Source organism: Coccinella septempunctata, chromosome 9, assembly GCF_907165205.1.
Source record: "Coccinella septempunctata chromosome 9, icCocSept1.1, whole genome shotgun sequence".
Classification (NCBI taxonomy): domain Eukaryota; kingdom Metazoa; phylum Arthropoda; class Insecta; order Coleoptera; family Coccinellidae; genus Coccinella; species Coccinella septempunctata.
The window spans coordinates 15,374,110-15,392,250 of NC_058197.1; the positions used below are offsets into that span (position 1 = coordinate 15,374,110).

At 35.8% G+C, this 18,141-nt stretch overlaps 1 protein-coding gene across 1 annotated transcript; it reads right to left on the reverse strand.

The window, feature by feature from the left end:
• Positions 1-1,636: 1,636 nt before the first annotated feature.
• LOC123320418 (GILT-like protein 1) lies at positions 1,637-11,342 on the reverse strand. The gene is made up of 4 exons (XM_044907738.1): positions 11,076-11,342; positions 3,800-3,937; positions 2,642-2,918; positions 1,637-2,588 (listed from the first exon to the last, which is right to left on the reverse strand). The coding sequence occupies exons 1-4, from the start codon at positions 11,160-11,162 to the stop codon at positions 2,344-2,346; spliced, it is 747 nt and encodes a 248-aa protein (XP_044763673.1). The 5' UTR covers positions 11,163-11,342; the 3' UTR covers positions 1,637-2,343.
• Positions 11,343-18,141: the final 6,799 nt, after the last annotated feature.

Consider the following 18,141-nt stretch of genomic DNA (forward strand, 5'->3'; position numbering starts at 1 on the left):
TATCTTTATTATTATACCCAGTGATCGAAAGTGTCTTTCTCCATTTCTATTAATCTATCTATTCTTGCTTTGTATCAGTTTATACTGAAAATTTTTTTGTTAAAAGTTTCTACTCCCATTAATTTGTCTTAACTTAACTGACGCTTTAAATTGTTCGAGTGTTTTAAACAATCTGCTTCAATACACAAGTGAACAAACTTGGAAAAATCCTGAAAAAGATGGATTCAGTTAAAAATTCATCAAGATCAAACGGTTGCGCCGAGATGGATGAAATTCTCAGATTTATCACTAGAAGAGTTGCTCTTTCAGAATCTGTATCACATTTCCATCTACGGTTACTTTTTTTGGGAGATAAACCACTCGAAAGCTGGCCTTCGAAAAATCCTGAAAAAATGGGTTCAGTTAAAAATTCGTCAAGACCGAATGGTTGCGCCGAGGTGGATGAAATTTTCAGATTTATTATTAGAAGAGTTGCTCTTTCAGAATATGTATCACATTTCCATCTACGGTTACTTTTATTGAGAGATAAACGACTCGAAAGCTGACCTTCGAAAAATCCTGAAAAGATGGGTTCAGTTAAAAATTCGTCAAGATTGAACTGTTGCGCCGAGATGGATCAAATTTTCAGATTTACTACTAGATGAGTTGCTCTTTCAGAATATGAATCACATTTCCATCTACAGTTACTTTTATTGAGAGATAAACGACTCGAAAGCTGACCTTCGAAAAATCCTGAAAAAGATGGGTTCAGTTAAAAATTCGTCAAGACCGAACGGTTGCGCCGAGGTGGATGAAATTTTCAGATTTATTATTAGAAGAGTTGCTCTTTCAGAATATGTATCACATTTCCATCTACGGTTACTTTTATTGAGAGATAAACGACTCGAAAGCTGACCTTCGAAAAATCCTGAAAAGATGGGTTCAGTTAAAAATTCGTCAAGATTGAACTGTTGCGCCGAGATGAATCAAATTTTCAGATTTACTACTAGATGAGTTGCTCTTTCAGAATATGAATCACATTTCCATCTACAGTTACTTTTATTGAGAGATAAACGACTCGAAAGCTGACCTTCGAAAAATCCTGAAAAAGATGGGTCCAGTTAAAAATTCGTCAAGACCGAACGGTTGCGCCGAGGTGGATGAAATTTTCAGATTTATTATTAGAAGAGTTGCTCTTTCAGAATATGTATCACATTTCCATCTACGGTTACTTTTATTGAGAGATAAACGACTCGAAAGCTGACCTTCGAAAAATCCTGAAAAGATGGGTTCAGTTAAAAATTCGTCAAGATTGAACTGTTGCGCCGAGATGGATCAAATTTTCAGATTTACTACTAGATGAGTTGCTCTTTCAGAATATGAATCACATTTCCATCTACAGTTACTTTTATTGAGAGATAAACGACTCGAAAGCTGACCTTCGAAAAATCCTGAAAAAGATGGGTTCAGTTAAAAAGTCACCTTTCTTCGAGCAAAATGCATCAGTTCCTGAAAACAGCGTGTCCAAGTTATTTATGTAAGTGATATATATGAGAGGAAAACTTTTTTCTCGATTATGGATCATTTGAAAACGTGCAATGTTACCATCCATTACCAGTGTTACCAGATTACTTTGACTGAGCAGAAAAACACAAAATAAATTAAGAATTTTATTTGAAATTTTATAATTCCTTACAATCTCATATACATAATTATAAAAACTATCAATCTGAAACTATAAAAGACTTATCTGCTGAAGTAAATAGTAATTAATTCTAAAAATGACCTTTTTATAGGTTTATCACACCCACTTTTAAGTATGCACATCTAAAGCAGTGAAGCTTATATACTTTGGAGTTTAAAGGTTTCAAAGATAGATCATGAATTACTTTATAGCCGACTTTGGCATGAAATGAATTTGTAATAAAATAGGTACCACCGATTTATTATTATCACAAATATTTTGACAAAATCTATGTATGCGTATCCATAGCACAATGGCTTTACCACTGAGGTAGATTTTAAATATTCCTTTCAATGGCACTGCCTTTGGACATGCAAGACGTTAAAAAACAATCTAAAATAAGCTGATGTACATTCTAATCCTACATTTAAGACACCGACATTTCAACCACATTATTCGAAAACTGTTAAGTACTGGGATATGTACGATTTACGGAATATGTTAAGTACAAACAATTAAACCTAGACATAGGGGATGGACTCTAATAAAATTCAGTTATTCAAGTGAAAACGTACTATCTAAAAATAATCTCCACTTGTTCGAAGGCATTCAGAGTCTTTCGGAAAATTTTGGTCGAAAATTTAGCGATCGAATGGATGACATCAATTTGTTATGGAAGTTCAGAAGAAATAGCTGACTAAAGCGAAGAGAACCAACAGGCTGTTGAGCCCCAAGAATGCGGCTCCGTTGCAAACCATCGGTTTGGTTCCCTGGATATGTTTGCAGAGTGCCTTCACGAAGTTATCGTTGGCCAGTTTGGATTCCTCCTCTTTTTGCTCGTTGTTGAAAACGATGGTAGGTACAGACGTCAGTTTTGGGTTCAGTTTGTTAGTGATTTCTCCCAGTTCTTTCAGAAGGGATGAACCTGAAAAGCAGCCAGTTAATATCGAAGCTAGGTATAAAAAAATTCCTCAATACCTTCAGCATCCCCTTGGCATTTTTCCAGGGCAGGTACAATTGTGACGTTGCTCATCTGAGCACAGCTTTCTGTTGGGTACTTGGTATCGTTGGCCTTTCTCTCCACGGTTCCCATGAGACAGTTTATGAAGGCTGCTGTCATTTTGTTAAATCCCAGACCTTCGGAATTTTTGCCATCTTCGATATGCTTAAGGGCACAGGCTTGCAACTTGTTTCCTCTGCATTCACCCTCTCCATGATGGCAGTCGAATTTGATCTGACCATTGTCATCGGTTGTCTGGATGGAAAAATAGTTTTGAAAGGCGAAAGAAAGATCGAACAGGTAAAATTGCCTTTCAGGTGTCCTCTTTAGGGGTCTGTATCTAAACAGGTGCTGCTCGAAAAAAATTATATACGGAAAACCCACACTATTTTTTGACAAGGAATCTGTCCCTTAAATTTTTTCGCAGCTATAGTCATTTACACCCTATATTATTTCTCGATATTTTCCAAGATTAATCTACCAAATAGACTGATGAAAAATCAGGAAGGTTACTTTTGATTAGCTGGGTTATCCTTGGGTGGTCAATGAAAATTGTCGAGCTAACAACTAATCATTTCAACAACGGAAGAATGGTTTCCGGAAGTGGGAAATTGAATGAACTGACCACTGTTGCCTAGTTAATTCATTGTGTTATATGAATTCTAGATTCCTACAGGTTTTTCCACATTTCAAATCCATTTACTGATGGTTTTTCAATATGCGAAACATATACCAGTATCATGCATTTGTTGATGTGTATTTTTTTCGTTACCTACGATTGATATAGGAAAAACAATTGTCTATTTCGAGAATTTGGAATTTCAACGAAAAGGAATACCCAACTCTAGATAAAGCAGTCATAAATAAATTGTTTATGGGAATAATGGTCATTGGTGGAAATGCTTTATCGGAAAATTACGGTATGAATTTCATAACGTTCAATTTCCAACTATATGTATATGTTTCTGCTTGCGTCAGTACAACGCTATACAGGGTCAACGATCGTAAAAAGTAAAATTGTATTGTCTACCATGTATTTTTGTAGGTATTTCCTATATTAGTACCTGCTGCTTTACTCGACATTCAGATGGTTGAAAACAAAGCACAAAAATTGAACAAGGGGAAAAAATACTCACTGTTGATTTTCCGTAGGGTACCAAAGTCAAATTGATGTAGTGTCCAAGATTGGGGTCAATCAGAGTTGGGTAGAGTTGTTTGGTGAAGAATTTTATTGAGTCAGGACAAAGGGCCTCATAGTACACTGCAACACTAATCTGAAAAACAAAATTCATAATTATTTCCCAGAACACAAGTAAATTTCATAATTAGTTAATTTAATGAGTTGAATAGTAGTTCTTGAGGTACCCCATAGTGGAAAATAATGTATATTTGCACCCCTAATGGTGCAACAATCAGCTTTATAAAACGATAAACGAATTTCTCTCATCCTTTTCAATCGGGGTTTTCCTTTTTATGGTTTAATCATGAAACTGTGATTTCTACCGACACATAAACCTAGATTCGATTCAGAAGTAGATGCCATCTGCGGAATTCGAAACTAATCGTTTTATGACTAAAATCTGCTACTTTTTATCGTCGAAATTGGTACTTTTGTGTCTGAAATGGCGTGACGAATACTATTATTTTATTATTGTATGGATTCCTTGTTATCAACATTGCTGGTAAATTAGTCATCGTTCATTGTTTTGACCTTAATTGTGAAAGAAGTAATGATAAGAGTCATAGTGCCTAACAATTGTTGCAAAATTTGTGAAAGGCCACTTGGGTATTTTTGGTCCATGCAACATTCAACATCTATTCATTTCTGATGATTATTTCATTGTTTCGTAGTTGATTAGAGTGTTCTGGTAATTTTTGAAGATTTTTTTGTTGCTCATCCATGATTGTTATTGTTTTTTACTTCTTACAATGCAACAACGTAAGAACGTTACCAGGAAACCGAGGATTATTCGTGACCAACATGCAATCAATTTATTGCAATCAATAGGATTGTAGTCAAGGTGAACTACTGACTCGATTCAAATGCAGAAAAAATTTCTTCGTAACGCAGCTTATTCCTATATGAACTCGATGCCTGTTGGAGATCGAATATTGTGTGAGGACAAGTATTTATGTAGATCACAATACTCATCAGCAATCTACGTTGGAACATTACCATCAAAAAAGAAGTTTTAAACTTTATTATTCCACGAAAAGATCTTAACTGTTCGGCCTATCTATTTCCATCCAAGTACTTCCGAAGAAAATTCGATAGTTCTCCAATATTATTTGTTCATTTCAAGATTGAACTGACTGACTCAACGCTGCAAAATCGATGGAAACAAAACCGCCCCAAACCGCTTCTCGCTGAGCTGATTTCCGCCAAGCAAACTACCCCAGGGGGGGTTATTGGACCACTCTAATCTCCCACGCCAACACCCCTTTGTTATCCGACAATGACGTCATCAGCTGATCAGACTTCAACATCCCGTGGGACGGAATTTCAAATACCACGAGTTGGAAAAGGTTGTTTTAATAGATTTCTAGGCGAGTCTAGGGCGTGTTGGTTCTGGGTTTTATCGAAGATGATGTGGTTGACTGTTTTTCACCACTTATTTAAAAGCGCCAGCTTCTGCAGACCTTACATATAAATCGCTGGATTGGCGAAATTTGAAAAATTGGGTACTTTTGCTGAATACAACACTGTTCAAAAGATACACAGATGTGTAGTGTTACAGATTACAGATTTAGCTAGTTATTCTGAAGGTAATTTTGTTTTTCTCGAGGTGACACAGCTCATCATGAGAACTTAAAATGACTATATCTTTTTATCAGAGCCGAATCGGAAAGAATAGTAAGGAAAAAAAGTGTTTGTTTTGACCTCAAGAATCTACTGTTGAAATATTTGTACGAGTCAAAGACTCACCCTGTATTAGATAAAGGATTTTCCTTATGCTACTTGAGTAAGATATTCTAATGTGATATAAAGCACATTTTTTGGAATCAACCAACTTTAGCGTGCTCACCAGGGGAGAATCTCTTATTCACCCCTTTATTTCCGCTGAGTCACTCACTCTAATTAATATTTCGTAACATTACACCATTAAAAATGAATAAAACTGGATGCAAAGATGTTCAAAAATGAAAATCGTCAATATTGCCACTCATGGATAATCCCTACATATTTTGTAGGAAAATTGATGATAAAAATAAAAAGAATAACGAAGTATAATCGATCTTATACATAAAAATGGCATTCTTCTCTTCAGAAAACATCATCATTCATATATTATAGCATACAATTGAGCTGTGTGAATTTTCCCAACAGGTTATAAGTGGCCATTAAATTATATCTTATATAATATTATGTACAACATTATAACGGAATGGATAAACGAGGTCGGATAAGGCAAAAACTCAAAGCCAAAAACAATAAGACTATACGGCAATAACATGATAAATATAACGGTTGGCAAATCAGCGAAACACTGTTATTTTAAACATTTCGCCGAAGGTGTAATTTCAGTTGATCACGATGATATCGAAGATCGATCTAATCTTGATATACAGGGCCGTCAAACGAAACGTTTTGGCAAATTGTATTCAGGTCCCATAAAATATTCATCGATAAAATCAGAATGGAAGCGGACTTCGAAATATCGAGTTGGGGAAGAATTGTGAATAAAAATTCCCAGAGACCTATAGCATGTTGTCTATCATAATTGATAAGAAGTGGAGATTTCCATTTGGAAATTATGGAAAAGGAAGAAGTTTATCCGAGGATGTTGGTTAGTTTATCGCAATATCGTTAAAAAATAATCATTGAATCATAATTCCTTTTGTGTGAATAAGCTCCTTAAATAATTATATGTACGTCAAACTCTTTCAAGGTGGTCATATTCTCCTCCCAACAAACATTTATCGTCGGTAAATCGTCGGCTGTGTGCTGTTACTGCTGGCGAAGTGCGTACTGCTGTTACACATCATCGGACCTTTGAAGATCCGAGGACATGGTTTACGCTGCTGAAGATGTGGCGAAACATGAGCATCTAGCCAGCGTCGGCAAAACGCTGCTGTTAGATGAGCAACTTCTTGGCGGTTTATATTCATCGGATCGGTTGCGGTTAGATGCATCTTCAGCGCTTTTTACCCTTAACATAAGGCCAAGCTGTACTATTTAAATTTCGCGGGATTTTGCATAAGAGCTTCCAGACAATATAATTTCCGTGATTCCGTATCGAAGCGTTATTTCATTCAGGCGGCGTACGTGTGCACGTGTTTCGAAGATAGAAGAGTTTTTAAGAGTAGGCTATTTGACGAAATTTTTCTTTCTGAAAACTTCCTTGTTGTGTTGTGTTGTATTAACATAGTAACAGTGATGTCCCAGGACAGGTGAGTACAAGAAATCAAAATAAAATGGTATTTCTATTTCTAATAAACGTCGGAGTAGGCGTCAGGAATATCATCACGTGAAACAGAGAGTTCTCGAAATATTAGGTCCAAGTAGTACATCATCACCATCATTAGAACCGAGTACTTCAACGATCTTTTGAGATTGCATGTAGATAAAAAAATGCAGATATAGAAATGGATAAGAACACCATCAAAATAAAAAGGTACGAAGAATTGAAGAAATTCGATGCTGATATACTTATATATGATCTAGAATATTTGAAAAAATGTGTAGGTAGAATTATGTATCTACTCTTTTGGGCTATGCTTTCAATTTTTGGTTTTGGTCTTTTTTATTCTAGAGAAAAAATTCTACAATTTGAAAAACAGAAAAATCTATATATACAAATATTTTTCAGTTGTCCCAATTTGGCCTCAACGGGGGACGTAGAACGTAGCAGAGACAACACACAAAATAATCTAACTCATAATAAGCCATGAATCAGGAATTTCCCTGAATTGGTCGGGTAGGAATTAATAATAAAAATGGATTAGAAGCAATGGCGAATATTGTTGAGCTTAATCATGGTGAGTTTTCATGTTGTATTGGTCGAAAATGTTGACAATTTTGAATGTAAGGAAGTTACTTAAATTGAATACATATTTTGCATGTTGACATATATTTAATTAATTCAAACACATATAAGATGATATTCTATATAAAATTAAATAATTTATTCTATACAAATAATGAAATTCTATAATCCAGGATCTGTAAGGATAAATCCTATTACAAGAAGTGCCACTGATGTGGAAATGAATCATGTAATGAATTGGCTTCGCAATGCCGGTGACAGAGCAGGGGGCAGATTGAAAAGAGCGGAGGAAAAAGAAGCAGGCAGTAATGAGCAGTGAATAAATATATACTTTTTTTTTCAAGTAAGCTAGTCGTTTTTATGTGTTCTTTCAACCTACAAAGTATTTATATATGTATAATATTATATGAGCGTTATATTTAAGTTGTTTGAATATATGAAGGTTCTTTTCAGTTGGCTGTTTAAATTGTCTTGCCCTAATAACAATAGAAGTGTTGCAAGGTTTCAAAAAATATTTGAAGAAAAAAGAAATCTCCTTCAACATGAGAAATGATTCCGAGATTTCATAAGAAACATTGAAAGATCAGAAATTATTGATCAAATAATTCATATTTAATTTTTTTTGGATTTTCCAATTTCTACCAACGATTCTCAAATTTTCAGGGGCACCTTAGCATATTTACTTGGCATTTCTTTCTAACTCTAGTACGAATTCAATTTTAGCAACGTTAAGTTGGTATTTAGTGTCTCCTAAAAGTTGATGAGACAGAAATCGTACATGAGTAGTAAGAAATGTGACGTAAATATGCTTAGGTGTCCCTTAAAATTTAGAGATTGTTGGTGAGAACGAGCATTAGTATTGCAGGTATGTATATATTATACCGACGTTGTACCGGTCAATTGGAACAGCGTATTCCCAGCATTGTCTAGACGTTAAGCCGACGTGGTGCCGATCAATTGTAAAAGCATTCTTCCAATATTTTGTAGAAGCTGAACCGACGTCGTAACGATTAATTTGAGGAGCGTATTTGAAGCATAGTCTAGACGCTAAACCGATGTGTTTTTGCACAGTCGAATCGTCACCGGATCTGCGGTGTGCAGACTCTGCAACATGTCGGCTCATAGTCCGTCGGGCGGCTGTCGGCCGATGTGACACTATTTGCAGTATACCGACTCTAACATCGCAGCACTAACCCAACGTTGGGCCGAGTTAAAAATGTTTGCTGGGCTGAATCATCTGATTTCAGCGAAGGATCGAAAATGACTTCAGTGAAATTTCAAATGTCAATTTATTTTTGAACAGATGCGAAAATTTCACAACTATTTGATAAATATCGAACAAACAGTACCAATGTATACAGTACACGATAAATATCGCTCTCACATTAACCCATTGGAAAGCGTTGATATTTTCGCGATATTATACAATGAAATAGGAGAAATCGAATTCTTGTTGCAGTGCTTTCTTCATTAAACACTGTAATTTTGCTCAACTAACAACTGTTGCTTTGTTATTCGATCCATAATGAAGTTTTGGAATTGATCTAATTCACTATATGCTGCAGATTTTTATCAATTTATCGTTATGATAAATACTTAGATGAGAAAATTCATTATTTTCTTTCTATTCTTCTACAGAAGAAAACAAAACTGTTCAATATTACGGACGGAAAGCCTATTAATTAACCTAATTGTTTAATCAAAAGGAGTGTAACAAAACAATTCATTTAGGGAGTTCGGGGTGTATTCCATTAAAATTAATGACATCAAGCAGGTAGATGTGAATTAATCATCGGATTGATCAAATTTCCCATCTGTTTTGAGTTTTCATCATTTTCATTACGGAAGCTTGAGATTGATTTTCCCTCAGAACTATCAGGAATAAAAATCGGAATGTGAATTTACTCCACAAATATTTAAAGTGACGAATATTGTTTATAATTGGTTTGAGAATGGTAAAAAAGTTAACTTCAAGACCCCAAACCAAACCATACATTGTCTATACAAAGGCTCTTCCCCTAAAGAACATGGTGCACTGAAAAGATTAGAATTGAAGACTTTTCTCTTGCAATTTTGCAACCAAAAAGTAGGTATCCATTATAATAAAAAAAAGGAAAGTTAAAAAAAAGTTTTGGTCATGTATGGCTCATCCACCAATTTTCTTTACCGAATTTTCACGGCTAGGGTAGATGTTGTGAAACTATTATCCTTCAGAGAACAGGGATGATCTCTTATTTTTTTATATATGAACTCATTCAAACCTTTAAAAATATTAAAATAATAAATACATGACCATCAACATTCCTTCGTAAATTTTGTTCTAGTTCTAGTTTATTCTTGCAATTCACATATGCTCGCAAAATTTCTATCAATTTCAGAAGATATTCTGATCTAGAACACTGAAATTCAAGTGACGAATATTGCATATAATTGGTTTTTTGTACTCTTATCTTCCATTCTACTGGATATTTGGAGTGATAACGAACAGAAATTGGTTCAGAATGGTGAAAAAGTTAACTTCAAGACCCCAAACCAAACCATAAATTTTCTATACGAAGGCTCTTCCCCTGAAGAACATGGTGCACTTGAAAAATTAGAATTGAAGACTTTTCCAATTTTCCAACCAAAAAGTAGGTATTCCATTATATTAAAAAAAAGGAAAGTTAAAAAAAGTTTTGGTCATGTATGGCTCATCCACCAATTATCTTTACCGAATTTTCACTGTTGGGGTAGATGTTGCGAAACTATTATCCTTCAGAGAACAGGAATGATCTCTTATTTTTCATTTATGAACTCATTCAAAGGTTGATATGAACTCATTCAAAGGTGTCAAATCGCCAAACTTTTGAACATATTGAAATAGAAAAATACATTGTTTCAGTTTGTTCTTGCAATTCACATATGCACGCAAAATTTCTATCAATTTCAGAAGATATTCTGACCTAGAACACTGAAAGTCAATGAATTTCAACAGTAGCTTATCCTTGTGTGTTCTTTTTCGGAAAATACAGCTCAACTGGCCTGTGACACGAAAGCACTATAACTTGTGCTCACTTAACATTCACAAGAGCTGAGAGGTCGCCTGAGTATTTATTATATGGAATAAAATTCGTCCTCAATGTTGATGCGCGTATACAATAATAAAAAACAAGATGAAACAACGTTTCCTATACAATTTTCCCACAAGAAAATAACACCAGTTTCCACGTTACAACGCTTGGCGTTTTTCTTAATGGGAAAATCCTTGAATGGACACCGGAAAATAGTCGTTAAACTGAAACGCCTTTCGCGAATATCGATTTTGCGAAAAACTGGGTTTATGGGGCGACAGCTCAGAGGCGATGGATGAATTTATCGTGAATTCCACTTTCTAAAGCCACACTTGGCGAGATTTATGTTAACTGGGGGATTTCTCGAGACTTACCCTGTGTTCCTCATGGCTGTGGTGGTCGTGCTCGGCCTGTGCGTGGGCAGCGGCCAGAACGGCGAGAAAAACCATCAACTTGGACATTTTTCCAGGGGAAACTGCACAAACCGGACTTGAACTAGAAGGCTTGGTACAAACAACAAAAGCGGCTCGACAGAAGCTGACTCTTGCTCGGTAACGGTACTTCCTCTGGGACCGCTCGGTGGGTGTAGGCAAACAAGTGAACGTCGTTCGTTATTCTGCGGAGACGCCGCCAGCCGGTGTATCCGCTCACCACCTTTCGGAGGTGCTCTCTCTCGCTAGGTGGGAGGTGCCCCAGGTAACGATGGTGGACCCCGTGACCCGTGCAGGTTCATCTTTTCCGTCCGAAACGTCGAAACTTACAAAGAAGTTTTCCAACTGGGTATAAGACGATTTCGAATATATTTTCGTTCGTACTGGAAAAACAATTAAGCGCATCCACCAAAAATTCAATTCCGATTTTTGCATCCTGAACAATAGTCACCAGGTATTTTTAAATCAAAAAAAATTCTGGCGTAACTATTATCTCATTTTCCTCACGAAATAATCCATTGGGTCCTTCTCATCGATAACGCCAAGTAGTTTTCAGCGCATCCACCAAAATTTCCTCATCTGTTTCCTCATCTATAATGTTGATTTTCATAACACGCTGAATCTATTGCGAGCCTTTTCGAAAGCCTATCTCCTTTCGTTTAGATTTTCATCTCGCAAATGGCATTTTTCAAAAAATTTCAATTTTCACTCTGCCACATCTTTTGGTATATTCGTCAGATCCATTTGGGATTTCCGGTTTTATAATCAGCATTGCCAAGGCTTCCACCCTAGCACAAAAACTCGATTTCGAAAATCTCGATTTTTTGGGTCAAAAATGAGCAAGGGGTTAGACCCCCCTAAAATGACCTATTTGCTTCTCTGTATGAAAATCAGGGTGTTCCATTACTATCCTAGAATATGGTGTGCATAGAATTTGTTCTGAAGATTCTGGAAAACCAAACAGTTGATGCTTCAATAGAGAATTACACCCCAGAGAGCTCTTCGAAGTCAACTCGAAAATGAAAATTGGAAAAACAAAAAAAAGTATTTTCTCCTAAACAGGGCCAGATATTTTTAATTTTGGTATGAAAATGTAGGTTTTCGAACACGCTGAATCTATTGCGAGCATTTTCGAAAGTCTATCTCCCTTCGTTTAGATTTTCATCTTGGAAATGGCATTTTTCAAAAATTGCCATTTTCAATCTTCTATATCTCCTGTTATATTCGTCTGATCCAATTGAGATTTCCGGTTATATAATCAGCGTTGCCTAGGCTTCCACCCTAGCACAAAAACTCGATTTCGAAAATCTCGATTTTTTGGGTCAAAAATGAGCAAGGGGTTAGACCCCCCTAAAATGACCTATTTACTACTCTGTCTGAAAATCAGGATGTTCCATTACTATCCTAGGATATGGAGTGCATAGAATTTGTTCTGAAGATTCTGGAAAACCAAACAGTTGATGCTTCAATAGAAAATTACATCCCAGAGAGCTATTCGAAGTCAACTCGAAAATGAAAAGTGGAAAAACAAAAAAAAGTATTTTCTCCTAAACAGGGCCAGATATTTGAAATTTTGGTATGAAAATATAGGTTTTCGAACACGCTGAATCTATTGCAAGCATTTTCGAAAGCCTATCTTCCTTCGTTTAGATTTTCATCTTGCAAATGGCATTTTTCAAAAATTTTCAATTTTCAATCTGCCATATCTCTTGTTATATTCGTCTGATCCAATTGGGACTTCCGGTTATATAATCAGCGCTACCTAGGCTTCCACCCTAGCACAAAAACTCGATTTCGAAAATCTCGATTTTTTGGGTCAAAAATGAGCAAGGGGTTAGACCCCCCAAAAATGACCTATTTACTACATTGTCTGAAAATCAGGATGTTCCATTACTATCCTAGGATACGGAATGCATAGAATTTGTTCTGAAGATTCTAGAAAACCAAATAGTTGATGCTTCAATAGAGAATTGCTCTCCAGAGAGCTCTCCAAAGTCAACTCGAAAATGAAAAGTGGAAAAACAAAAAAAAGTATTTTCTCCTAAACAGGGCCAGATATTTTAAATTTTGGTATGAAGCTATAGGTTTTCGATCACGCTGAATCTATTGCGAGCATTTTCGGAAGTCTATCTCCCTTCGTTTAGATTTTCATCTTGCAAATGGCATTTTTCAAAAATTTTCAATTTTCAATCTGCCATATCTCTTGTTATATTCGTCTGATCCAATTGGGATTTCCGGTTATATAATCAGCGTTACCTAGGCTTTTACCCTAGCACAAAAACTCGATTTCGAAAATCTCGAATTTTTGGGTCAAAAATGAGCAAGGGGTTAGACCCCCCAAAAATGACCTATTTACTACTCTATCTGAAAATCAGGATGTTCCATTACTATCCTAGGATATGGAGTGCATAGAATTTGTTCTGAAGATTCTAGAAAACCAAACAGTTGATGCTTCAATAGAGAATTGCTCTCCAGAGAGCTCTCCAAAGTCAACTCGAAAATGAAAAGTGGAAAAACAAAAAAAAGTATTTTCTTCTAAACAGGGCCAGATATTTGAAATTTTGGTACGAAAATATAGGTTTTCGAACACGCTGAATCCATTGCGAGCATTTTCGGAAGTCTATCTCCTTTCGTTTAGATTTTCATCTTGCAAATGGCATTTTTCAAAAATTTTCAATTTTCAATCTGCCATATCTCTTGTTATATTCGTCTGATCCAATTGGGATTTCCGGTTATATAATCAGCGTTACCTAGGCTTTTACCCTAGCACAAAAACTCGATTTCGAAAATCTCGAATTTTGGGGTCAAAAATGAGCAAGGGGTTAGACCCCCCTAAAATGACCTATTTACTACTCTGTCTGAAAATCAGGATGTTTCATTACTATCCTAGGATATGGAGTGCGTAGAATTTGTTCTGAAGATTCTGGAAAACCAAACAGTCGATGCTTCAATAGAGAATTACACCCCAGAGAGCTCTTCGAAGTCAACTGGAAAATGAAAAGTGGAAAAACAAAAAAAAGTATTTTCTCCTAAACAGGGCCAGATATTCGAAATTTTGGTATGAAAATATAGGTTTTCGAACACGCTGAATCTATTGCAAGCATTTTCGAAAGCCTATCTTCCTTCGTTTAGATTTTCATCTCGCAAATGGCATTTTTCAAAAATTTTCAATTTTCAATCTGCCATATCTCTTGTTATATTCGTCTGATCCAATTGGGATTTCCGGTTATATAATCAGCGTTGCCTAGGCTTCCACCCTAGCATAAAAACTCGATTTCGAAAATCTCGATTTTTTGGGTCAAAAATGAGCAAGGGGTTAGACCCCCCAAAAATGATCTATTTCCCATACAGCACATGTACATCCATTGAATGTCCATTGGACGTACAAAATGGAGATGACGGACATCCATTGTACGTCCAGTTATGTACAATGTTTGGTCCAGAAAACGTCCGACCCTCACTGGATTTAACATCCTATGGACGTACATATAGGATGTACAATGGATGTACAGACAGGATGTACATTGGACGTACATACAGGATGTACATTGGACGTACATACAGGATGTACATTGGACGTAAATACAGGATGTACATTGGACGTACATACAGGATATACATTGGACGTACATACAAGATATACAATGGACATACATACAGGATGTCCAGTGGACGTACATATAGGATGTACATTAGACGTACATACAGGATGTACAATGGACGAACATACAGGTACGTCCATTGTACATCCGAACCTCACTGGATTTAACATCCTATGGACATACCTGTATGTTCGTCCATTGTACATCCTGTATGTACGTCCATAGGATGTTAAACCAGTGGGGTTCGGACATTTTCTGGACCATTCATTGTACATAAGTGGACGTTATTTGGGAGTCTCAAATGCCCATTTTATTGGGGTTAGCATTTTTTAAGTTTGATTCGAAAAAGGTATTTTGAAATCCCACATATCAATACATATATAATATATGTATGTGTACCTATATCACATTGGGGGTTTGAACCCCCAAACCCCCCCCCCCCTGGCTACGCCCGTGCATATATTTATTGATAATTATAAGGAAATTGGGATTATTGAAGAATGAAATGCCTGGAAATGTTCCACATCTTTATGTGAAAAATTAAAATAAAATAAATAACAAGTAAGTATAATTTGAACATTGGACTACTGCCCCTAAGCAAAAAAAAACTAAACTATAAAAAACTGAATATCAAAGAAGCAGATATATAGGTATATATACACTGAACAGGAAACACTTATGATATATTTTCTATCGTTGGCTCCTCAAACCGATTTAGAAATAGCCTCTTCTATCTCCTTCATCCTGTCCCCTTTACTGGAGTGTATGGCCGTTTCTGTAAATTTAGTTCATTGAAATTTTGCTGTTGTCATATTATATATCAGTACATCACCATACTATAATTATAATAGAATGGTGATAATATCTATTGAAAATTGAATTTCTGGATGTTTTCTCGTAATTCTGTTTCATATTCTTATATTGTTGTCCCCCTACCAAATAATAGATATTCATGGTTGTGAAAAGACAAAAATATATTTTTTACGATAGTATGAATATAATTTTAACTAATGAAATCATCAAATTAACATGAAACGGAGATGAACATTCGTGGTTCGTATAAGCATTCAACATTCAATTCCTTCAACATTTCTACCGATTAGATTATATTTTTCTATCTACACGTAAATTTGCCACTTCCCTCAAGAATAAAAATTTCGACTCACCTCGTTACTATCAAATATATGCACCACACACTGGAACTAGAACTAGACACTATACCTCAAATGTAGTTCAACAAGCTAAAGCCAAACCGTCTGTTCCGATATTCCTGAACAGTACTGTCAGTATTTCAGAGACGATGCCTATTGGCCCAGTCGTTCGAGTTCTATTGTTATTCGATTACTGGCCAGTAAAACCAGCAATATCGGAACAGGCCCAAAATATTCACAAATTTACAAAATATGTCGGGTCCACTTCAAAATCCACTGATTACAGATTAATGAGTTTCTCTTAGATATTCTGTTCTGATTCAATATTTCGCTGTGTGTCAATCAAATGAAACTCAAAAAATAAATGTTTCGGTCTTTGGGACGAAAGTTCCAGAGTAAAAAAAGGAATAATTATGAGAGGGCGGAACATCTGGGTTTCAACACAGTCAGTATGTACCTACTCTCAATAAGAGCCGAGACCGACATGGCAGCCATACAAGGGTATATCCTTGCATACAAATTCCTGTTATTTCCAACATCCCTTATTTAAAGTACAATGGACATCCATAAAACGTCCATTTTTGAAAGTACAGTTAATGTCCAGAAATGTACATCCTACGAATGTTGTGAAATGAATAATTATAGATACTAGAAAATGATACATCCAGTTGTTGTACAGAAAAGTACAATTTCTGGAAGTACATATTTATATCCAGATCCGAACATCCAAAAGATGTACATTCATGGATAATTCACGTTGATCCAAAATTGTACGTTGAATGGACGTACACTAACGTACAATTTCTGATTGTACAATTAAGATCCAAATTTGTATATCCAGAGGATGTCCAATAAGGGACGTATATGGATGTTTGTCCAACATCCCTCATTTAAAGTACAATGGACATCCATAAAACGTCCATTTTCGAACGTACAGTAAATGTCCAGAAATGTACATCCTACGAATGTTGAGAAATGTATAATTATAGATACTAGAAAATGATACATCCAGTTGTCGTACAGAAAAGTACAATTTCTGGAAGTACATATTTGTATCCAGATCCGAACATCCAAAAGATGTACATTCATGGATAATTCACGTTGATCCAAAATTGTACGTTGAATGGACGTACACTAACGTACAATTTCTGATAGTACAATTAAGATCCAAATTTGTATATCCAGAGGATGTCCAATAAGGGACGTATATGGATGTTTGTCCAACATCCCTTATTTAAAGTACAATGGACGTCCATAAAACGTCCATTTTTGAACGTACAGTAAATGTCCAGAAATGTACATCCTACGAATGTTGAGAAATGAATAATTATAGATACTAGAAAATGGTACATCCAGTTGTCGTACAGAAAAGTACAATTTCTGGAAGTACATATTTGTATCCAGATCCGAACATCCAAAAGATGTACATTCATGGATAATTGACGTTGATCCAAAATTGTACGTTGAATGGACGTACACTAACGTACAATTTCTGATTGTACAATTAAGATCCAGATTTGTATATCCAGAGGATGTCCAATATGGGACGTATATGGATGTTTGTCCAACATCCCTTATTAAAAGTACAATGGACATCCATTAAACGTCCATTTATGAACGTACAGTAAATGTCCAGAAATGTACATCCATTGGACTTCCATATAAGGTCCGTGGACGTTTGTACTTCATTTGGATATAAAATGGACGTCCATTGGACGTCATGTGCTGTATGGGTTACTACTCCGTCTGAAAATCAGGATGTTCCATTACTATCCTAGGATATGGAGTGCATAGAATTTGTTCTGAAGATTCTAGAAAACCGAACAGTCGATGCTTCAATAGAGAATTACACCCCAGAGAGCTCTTCGAAGTCAACTGGAAAATGAAAAGTGGAAAAACAAAAAAAAGTATTTTCTCCTAAACAGGGCCAGATATTTGAAATTTTGGTATGAAAATATAGGTTTTCGAACACGCTGAATCTATTGCGAGCATTTTCGAAAGCCTATCTTCCTTCGTTCAGATTTTCATCTTGGAAATGGCATTTTTCAAAAATTGCAATTTTCAATCTGCGATATCTCCTGTTATATTCGTCTGATCCAATTGGGATTTGCGGTTCAATAATCAGTGTTGGCGAGGCTTTCATCGTAGCACAAAAACTCGATTTCGAAAATTTCGATTTTTTGTGTCAAAAATGACCTAAAGTGCCTTAACTTTTTATTTACAAAAATAGCCACCAGAGGGCGTATCGCTTGTTTT